At 53.9% G+C, this 9,456-nt stretch overlaps 1 protein-coding gene across 1 annotated transcript in view; it reads right to left on the reverse strand.

The window, feature by feature from the left end:
• The window catches only part of LOC104462419 (nuclear receptor corepressor 2-like), a gene marked incomplete at both ends in the record, with an annotated part of 25,357 nt that overhangs the window by 7,560 nt on the left and 8,341 nt on the right, over positions 1–9,456 (reverse strand). Inside the window, 3 exons of the mRNA XM_010074351.1 lie at positions 315–411; positions 1,736–1,908; positions 6,770–6,836. Coding sequence (XP_010072653.1) covers positions 315–411; positions 1,736–1,908; positions 6,770–6,836 — 337 coding nt within the window. The remainder of the gene's footprint in view (positions 1–314; positions 412–1,735; positions 1,909–6,769; positions 6,837–9,456) is intronic.

A 9,456-nucleotide genomic window follows, 5' to 3' on the forward strand; every position in this document is an offset into this window, starting at 1 on the left:
CAACCCCACCCACTGGCCACCAGCTCCTGGCTTGCTTTGCTCTGTGTTTTGCTCCTGCAGAACCATTGCACAGCTCTGTTACATTTCTCAGGTGGCTGGAAGGATGCTGCTGGGTATTAAATGAGCATCTCACTTTGGATCCTCTCCAGAAAGCATATCAGGCATCATGGCAACCTCCCCAACCTCAGCACGGCCTGAAGTCAGCGAGATTTGGTTTCACATTTCACTGTGGGACCTGGCGGTACCCTTTTGGCTTCCTCAGAAAAGAGCAGAGTGAGGGATGAAAAGAAGGAGGAAGGAGAAGCTGGTCTCACCTCTTGTTCCGAGAGCCCGTCGATGATTTCCGACACCTCGTGCTCGCTGCGTGCGGCTGACATGGAGAGCCCGCCGCTGCCCCTCTGTCCTACCCTGCTGGGAAAGGACAGCCAAACACTCAGACACTGATGTTCCAGTTTGTAAACCACATTCACAACAACTCGCTGGCCCCGTTATCCTTCCTGTTGACCTCCATAAAGGCCATATTCCCAACACCCCCCCGTTGACCTCCATCCATAAAGGCCATATTCCCAACACCCCCCCAAGGCCATGCAATCCCACCCTGCCCAGCATGTGTCCCCTGGGTTCAGGGCTCACAGCTCAAGAGCCTCAACCATCCCTCCTTACCTGTGCTGACAGTCACCTCCTGGGTCACTACAACAGAAGGATATTTTATACCCAACCGCACTCTCCACCCATTATTTTCTCCTGCAGTGATGGCACAAAGGCATCAGTACTGGCACCGGGCAGTTAGCACCGTGCCACTACATCTGGTTTGCAAATGCTGCAGGAACTTTTAAATCATAACCAGCCACTGACATCTTTCCCTCCCAGTATCACCCAACATAACAGCCATGCAGCCCGAGGAATTAAAACTTTTCTCATTAAGCACATAAAAGCTTAAAACACTTCTCAGTACCATTTCTCCCCTTCGCTTTAAGACAAAACAAAGCCACTGATCAGAAAGTCTGGACCCATTCAGCTGTTTGTGGGACACAAGGATGGAATGCTGGCACCAGGGTTTGGGTTCTGCACCCACCGGCTGTCCCTGGGCAAGGTCCCGGGACTGAAATGGGAAGGATGGGGAGTTTTCAGCAAGAAGGGTGGAAATAATGAAACCGTGTCTCCTCCTGGCAGGAAACAATATCACCTCATGTGCGCTTCCAATGAGGAGGAGAAAATGGACAGGGGATGGGACAGACGGGGACATCCCTTTCAGCGAGACACTTTGCTCCTTTCACATCATCAGTGGTCATTCCTATAACCTCTGCAGATCTATCTCCTCCCTGCCCACGCTCTGATCAAAGCATGTGTGTGTATTAAATCACCAACGTGACCAAATCCATCTGCAAGTCTCTTATGCCTTCATTAAGGCCCACCGGCGAGGCAGTAATTGCCCAGCACAAGGGAGCTGCTCCTTGCTCCAACTCGCCAGCCCCGAGACCAGCACCAGAGGGGAGATGGACACCCACATTCCTGACTTTTTTCCTTTTCCCTTGGCTCTGTGCTGAGCCACCCTGGGGAAAAAGCAGCAAAACTGTTTGTCTGCTGGCTTCTGCCTTCGCCTAGAAGGGGAGAAAAGGGACCGACAGCCATCCCAGCCCACTCCTCCCACCAACAAATCCCATGCCCGTCCCCAAAGAAAAGAGAAAGGCTGTCTGATACCAGCTCAGCCCCTTCCTACCGCTTCTCCTCTAACCTCTGCATTCGCTCTTGCAGTTCCCGCTGCTTCCGGATCTCCGGGAATTGCTTCTCATAGTATTCCCGCACTTTGCTCTCTTTGGCACGGCGCCGGGGGTTATTTTCGATGCGCTCCACTTTTTTTTCCCAGGCCTCCATCAGCTGGTCATAGCGTTGGCAAAACTTCTGTTCCTGCAAGGGCAGAGGGAGAGAGGGAGCTCAGGGACGTGCCGGGGAAGGGCAGCTCCCCCGGGCCTGTCCCTGGATGGCTGCTCAGGCTGAGCGTGAGTCACCTTGCTTAAAGAAATATGGTTTATTAGGACACGGACATGCTCCAGGGTCTGGGACCAACCCAAGGGTAAATTCTCAAAACAGGTCATCGTGTGCCCTGAGGCTTTTCCCTTCCAGATCCAACACCCTTGGTGACACCAGGAGTCTCGCCCAGCCTGGCTTTGCCCACCCAACACCCCCTGCCTGAGCATCCTCCAAAGGGTTCAGCACCCAAAGCCCCCGTGCTGGGGAGGGACCCCTGCCCATGCACGGGGACAGGGCGAGTCGCCTGCCTGAGGCCACCAAGCAAGAAAGAATTGAAACGTGGTCTTGGGAGGGGACACGGGGCAGGAGAGCGGGTCCCCGCTGGGTAAGCGGGACGTGCAGAGCTGGAATTTCGGAGCGATGGCTCCGTGCCATCAACGCCGATGGGGCTGGGACCCCAGGGCAGCTCCACGCACAGGCCTGGCCCCCCAAAACCCAGAGCCAGGCACCCAGCCCCTGCCTCAGGCCATGGTGCAGTGATGCCCCCAGCTCCTCCACCGTCCCAGGAAGCAAAATTAATCTTCCAGCTGCTGCTCCTCCTTTTTGGCTCAGGAGCGGGACGAGCACATCCCCACTGATGGCAAATGCACGCTGCTGGGGTTTCCACACCACGTCCCCCTGGGCAACGTCCTCGTGGCACACCGACCCAGCTGCCCACGCAGGTCCGGCACCACGCTTCTCCCTAGTATTTGTGGGAGCAGCCCAGTAACCATACATTAAAATATCATCTGCAACACAAACGAGCCTCCCTCCACACCCCCTCGAATCGCTCCTCCCTCCTCCGGCCACGCTCTGGCTGGACCAGAACACCCACGGAGGGGTGATGTCCACACCGAGAAGATGCTCAGCCTGGCCATGGTCCCCGATGGTGACAGGAGTGATGGCACCCAGCCTCACGTGGAAGCAGCTGGGCAACCAGAGGGGGTTTTAAGGTTTCATTTTGAGTGAAACAAATGCCTTCTAGGCCCCAAAGCAGGAAGCGAAAGCAGATGTCGTTCTGCAAAACCATCAATGGCAAACCCCAGGTCGCCTCCCTCCCCCTGTGCTGCTTGCCAGAACTGGGGCTCGGCACCGGCATGCTCGGCACCGCGCTTGGCCGTGCAGCAGAAACAAGGGGGAATCCAGATTTCAAAGAAATAAATCCATCTCTTGTCATCACCACCCACGACCGGACGGGACATCCAAGGCGGTAGGACTTCCCAGATGCGCTCTGCTCTCGCCTTGCTCTCAGCCACCAAAAAAAAAAAAAAACATGGGGAGAGATAAAGAGAACCCCAAACTGATGGAAAAGCCCGATTCCAGGTCAGGAGGTGGTTGGGTTACCCCAAGCCAAGCTGGTCCGTTGTGCTGTGGACCCTGAGCACCAGCAGCTCCGTGGCCTGGTGCCGGTGCCAGGATCCTGGCATGCAGGTTTGGTCCAGCCATCCCGGAGCTGGCAATAACCCAGGCGCAGCAACACGTCCTGTGATCCCATGGCCTCTTGGAGACCCCTTGATAATAATGTGAGGTGGACAACACACATGAAATCCCACAGCTGATGCAGACTAACACTGCCCCCCCCAAATAAATTCCCACTCGCACACCCGGACAGATGGATCCACCAGAGATGCTTGGGTTTTGGCAGGAGCTAAAGGAAATGGCCAGAAGATGAAAGCGAGGAATGGGAACCAACATAAAAATGCCCTGAACACCACCAAGGGGAATCTCATGCAATGGACGAGGAGCTATAGGTAACGTCAACAAACCATGGCAGCTCCCAGAAATCTCAGCTGCTGGGTTTTTACCCCTCCTGAAGCAATGCTATCAGAGACCTCCCACCCTGCCAGCAAATCTGCAACATCTTCTGCTTTCAGAGTGTTGCGTTTGGGAAGAGGCTAAGAATACCCCCAAAGTTTATCGAGCCTCAGCGCCGGGAGGCAGCCAGTGCCCTGCGCTGTGTGCCAGTCCGCGGCGCAGCTGGGAACAGCCCAGCACAAGTGCTCACGCTGGTGAGAAGCTTCGAGACTTTCAAAGGTTTTTCATCCCCCGTGGGAATGAGCTGGGGCCAGGTCCCGCACGACCACCACCCCGGCAGAGCCGCCTGGCACGGCCGTGGGGCTGTTCCACAGCTGATGGGGTGGCTCTTTTTCTTCCTTTTGCCTCCACTCTTTGGGAAAACTTGATGACAGCTTTATCCAGAATTCCTCTTTTAAGGAAGTGGTATTTGCAGACAGAAAAAGCAACACCAACGTCACACTCGATTTCCCCAGCAGCGTGCTCACCCAGCGCTTTTCGGTCCAGCTGGGATATTTGCTCCCTTCAATCTTCTGCCATCCTTCAGAAGCCCAGATGACAGGCACCTTATAGCACAGCGCGTTCCCCAGCTCGTCACAGCTCAGTCACCAGGAGATGCTCTCAGCCAGGCACTTCAGGAGCAGAAGCATCCATTCCTTCTTCAAACATCCTCCGAGCAGCCTTAAGCCAGCGTGTCCGTTCCCCAGCAGCCGTCTGTGCTGGGTTTCAGCATCGGTGCTGCCTCTGCTCCCCTTCCCACCAGCCCACCCGCCTCTCCATCGCACACTAAGTGATGGCGAGCCAAATGGGACTTGACATGCGGATCTAAAAATGGATGAGTAGTAACATCGCCGTAGCAGCTGAAGGCAGTCTGTAGGCTGTGCCAAGCCCCAGCCCTCCCGCAGCCCACGCTCCCGCAGCTCCGGGGAACGCAGCGGCTCTTCGGAGGGGAGGGGAAGAGCGAGGTGACAGGAGGAACCACTCCAATTCCTACGCAAGTCCCACGGTTTTGTTTCCCTGGCTGATGGAGATAAACCTCTTACAGCCAGAACAGCTCCCTTTACCTTTCTCTCTCTGCAGCATCCCCTCTCTAAGGGAAGTTAAATGTTTTCTTCCTCTGGTGGGGTTCTCAGGGCTGGACCCCACAGGGACCGAGCTCTGACCCTGCTCCAGCCAGCCCTGGGCAGTGACAATACCCCAGAAAGCAAAAAAAACAGAAAGAAATGCTGGCACATAGATGGGCTTTGCTAAAAATAGGGTCTGCTACAAAATAGGCAGAAAAATAGCTAAGTGTACCCGTTCTGCAAACAGAATCAGCAAATGTATTCACTTTGCAAATTCAGCAACCGTATGTTGCCTATTCTACAAAATAGGCAAAATGCTTCCCTAAAGTGAAAAATCCCCTTTCAAGGACACAGAATAAACCGGCTGTCAGAAATTCACCTATTTTGCATGACAGGCGACTTTACTGCAAGCCGTATTTTAGGAACGGTGCTCTTACAGCCTACTGAAGCCTTTCCCCCCAGCTCCTTGATGTTCGCAACAGAGCGACTCAGTCTAGATTTAGCACACTAACCGACCCTTTCCGTCAGAAAGCAGCTCCTGGGCAGTTCCCTTCTGGTTCCAATAAAGCCACACAAAGCTTTGCAATCCCTGTTTGAGGAAGGGAAAATCGATCTGCTTCCCTCCAGGGCAGAAGTCCTCAGCTGTGGCAGGCAAGGTGCCTGGAGCATCACGGGCTCCCACACCGCATCCCGCTGAAGGTGTGAGCCCTGGAGTGCCCTGCTAGAAACCTGGAAGAGGTTTTATCATGGAAAAGAGTAAACTAAAAATGTAGTTGGATACAAACAGACACAGCCATCCTTTTGGAGTGCAAGATTTGTGGCTTTTGGAAGGTGGCTACAAAATGGGGGGAAAAAAACCAAAAAATAATTTGATTGCTGGCTCAGAAAGGTCTGTGTGAGCTGCCGTATCGGAAGCTGCTTTTAAAGGCAGAGCCTTCCAACCGCTTCCCAGGACGGATTATTTTGAATTTTTCCAACAACTCCTCCCATCTGAAGCACTTCTGTCCAAAATCAGCATCAAAGAGGCTGAGAGAACCCTCACCATGGGCAACTTAAGACGCTACCGCCAGCACCTGAGCCTGCCCAGAACAGAGACGTCGAGTCAGGAATCAGTGTTCACATCACCCACGTCAGACACAAAGCCCTGCATTGTGAGCTGAATCGCTCTTCACAGAAGGACACCTCAAAATCCACCGTCCCGCTGGGGGCTGCTGGTTGGCATTTCCCCTCTGTGCTGGTTTCACCCCCAGCTCCCGCTGGTGACTGCCGCAGGTAACTGTCAGCGCCGAAAATGTACAAACTCTGGAAATCCCACTTGAACTTTCTCCTCTATTTACTAGGGACTTGGCAACAAACACCTTTGAAGCCTCATAATAAACCTCACCTTCCCCCTTTCCTAACCAAGGACCATCCTGAAGGACACATCTCGCAGGCAAAGCTGCCTAGAAACGAACTGCTGCAGAGCTCGATTTTTGTTTTAAACCACAAATTCCTAGAGCATCGTTCTGTGGTCAGCTGGCAAGAGTCAGCTCAGCCTTCAGACCATTTATCGGAAGCAGAGTCAGCCTGTTTCACACCTCTCCGAGGGTTCAATTACTCACCAAACAGACATTGACGCTGTGAACAGGCTCTCTGAGATCAATGAAGGGCTCTGCTGCGATTACGCCAACCCCACGGGTGTGCTCTGCAGGGGGGAACTGCAGCGGGAGGTGCTGCCGGCAGCACCGCCAGGGACCTCTCCTTTACATCCAAGTTATTTTAAGCAGAAGAGATGCCACAGCAACGCAACAGGCAAAGTACTGAGCACCAGCACCTCTCTGCTGGAAAACGTCCTTTTCTTTCTCACGTAATAAATTATACTCCTTTATACATATGAAATAAGGTATAAGGGAATCACTTACCCACTGTTTGCGAGCATGATTTCTCCTCTTAAAGTACAAAATTAACTTTTTCCGCATTGCCTGGTTTCTGTAAAGGAAAAAAAAAAAAAAAGATGAGATCCAATTAACAAGGTGGCTAAAATCCAAAGCCCGTCTCTCCCTGCTCACAAAGGAGTGCGCAGCGCCGTCTCCACCTTAACTTGGAATTGCATCGACTTCGGAGCAAGAAATGGGGTTATCTGGGGACCTCACGCCAGCTTAGGGAAAGACCAACAAACCCTCCGACACAAGGAACTTCACCCACATCTGTTGGTAAAACCAGGACTAAGGCTGAGAAATAAATTAATAAACTCCCCATTCTGCAAACATTTACCATGTGCTCAGCACAGGCCAGGTTGCTTCTTGATTGTTTTCACATTTTGATCTGTAAAAACCCAAAATGGGGTCCCAAGAGCTGGGGGGCTCAGGCCAAGCTCTGCATCTCTGCCCCCACACCCCCCAGGCAGAGACCACCCTGAGCCGCCCCGGTCCCCAGGGCCAGAAGCGAGGGAGGTGTCAGGACAGACACAGACAGACAGACAGACACACTTGTAAGGGGTTATTGACCCTGGGGCTCCGCGGCACTGATACGGAGGCAGGATTGCGGCAGGGCTCGCAGCACATATCTCCTAACCTTTGGCTTTCTTGGAGCCGTGCCTAACAGAGCTGCAAACAAACCCGTCAGGAACGTTCAGCCACTTGCAGAATTGAGACCTCAGGAGAGAAACTAGCCGCTGCAACCGCAACCACCCCGGCGTCTGCCCAGACACCCTCCTTTCTTCTTCTTTCTGCTTTCTAAAGCCAGCGTGAAATAATTGCTCAAAGAGAGGCAGCGCCAAGGCAGCAAGGAGCTGGAAAGGCTGCGCGAACGCCAGAGCTGAGCTCCTGCAGTTATTTTTGTTGCTAACATTCACTGCAATAAAATCTCTAGGTAAAAGGTAGAGACCAGGGGCAAAGGAGTTTCCTTAAGTCTTTTATCCCGATTAAAGGCAGAGCTGCAGTGTTGTAATTACCGATCGGGAGCTTAACAGCCTCACGTAGGCATGTTCTGCAGGGTTTAGCAGAATGAAGAGACACTCGCTGCTTCCTCATTCCCCTTGTGCCTCCTCCCCTGGCGAGTGGGGAGGGAATAAACCCCCCTCCTCCCCCGACAGATCCCTAAAGCTCAGCAGCAGCAAAAGACTCTGTCTGGGAAGGGGCAGAGGACCCAGCTCACTCAGAGGGAGGATCGGGGGCAGTCCTGGCTTCATTTGGGGATGGAGAGCATCCCAGAGAGCATCCAAATTTTTTGCTTCTCAAACCTTCTCACCACATCACTAAAACTGTGCACGGGCGCACATGGGGAGGGACAGCAGTCCCCACAGCCCCTCCTCTCCGGCAGCGTGCTGGGGGTTCCCAGCCTGCCTGCACGTGGGGGGACAGAGCAGGGTGTGGGGTCCTCAACCACCACCACCTCCAAGATGAAGCACAGCCGCTAGAGGAAAGGCGGCAGGATTTGGGATAGGGGCAGCTTCTTCTCCAGCACCCCATGGCCATGCTCAGCTTTGGGGCCTCTTCTTAATTTACCAAGGAGGAAAGATACGCGGCTCGATTCTCAGCCCTAACAGTACCGTTTGGATTTTCTACCTTCTGTTTTCCCCTCTTAATTAGTTACCAGAGGTGTCGGATACACCCAGTCCCTGAACGCTGCCTGAGCTGTGCTACATCTTCATTCCCTTTGACTTTGCCTTGAACACCTCAGTGCAAAGCCAGACCTTGATTTCCAAGGCAGCACTAGCAAGCGGTGCTTGCAACCACTCCTACAAGCAGAAAACACCAGCTACAGGCTCAGAACAGTCTCCGGTATCCCCAGCTCGAGCTGCACAGCCCCAGGTCCCCGTGCATCTGAGCGACGAGGCTGAAGGCTCCTGCAGGGCAGACCCTTGGATCCACAAAGGTTTTCTGAGCGAGGGCTTGAATATCAAGCCACGTCCTTTGCTTCTGTTTGAGAAATCAAAGTGTCATTGATCATTGGGGGGGGGGAAATCTAATAAATCCATACATGGGGTACTTTCTGCCTTTGCTCCTTTTTGGTGGCACGTTTACAAAGGACCCGCTGTTGTTGGGGGCTGCACTGCAAAGCCCACAAGCCGCCTCATTAAATATATTAATAAACTTTGCTGCCAAAGGCTTCTCCCTGCTGGATCACACAACGCCACTGTCTTTTGTTTCCGTCTGTGCGGTGCATCCACCGAGGAGCCTCAAAGAGGGCTGCAGGCGGCTGGCTGAGCTAAACCTCACCCCTCACCTCTGTGCAAACACCATTCGCTTGCCATTAAAAATCAGGGAAACTGAGGCACGGCGCTGTAGCGAGGTCTGCCAGCTTGGAGACATTAGAAACAAGGAGTGGGGCTGTGCTGTGCCATCTCCAGACCCACAGGTGAGGGTCCAGCACCCATTCGCCAGCCCTGCATGCCAGGCACTCCTCTGCCCACCCGCAGGGTCTCTGCCCAACCAAGCCCTGGCTCCTCGTGTGCTCCCACATCCCTTCGCATTGCCCCCGCCGAGCTTCGCCACCGGCTCCGGCGCCGTGCGGTACTGCCGTGGGCACCCATTCCCCTGCAGAGACCCCCTCGGATGGATTTCCTTCCAAGGCTTCACGAACAAGCCCCGACGGGAGCCTGTGCCCA

Source organism: Pterocles gutturalis, unplaced genomic scaffold (assembly GCF_000699245.1).
Source record: "Pterocles gutturalis isolate BGI_N339 unplaced genomic scaffold, ASM69924v1 scaffold31131, whole genome shotgun sequence".
Lineage (NCBI taxonomy): Eukaryota > Metazoa > Chordata > Aves > Pterocliformes > Pteroclidae > Pterocles > Pterocles gutturalis.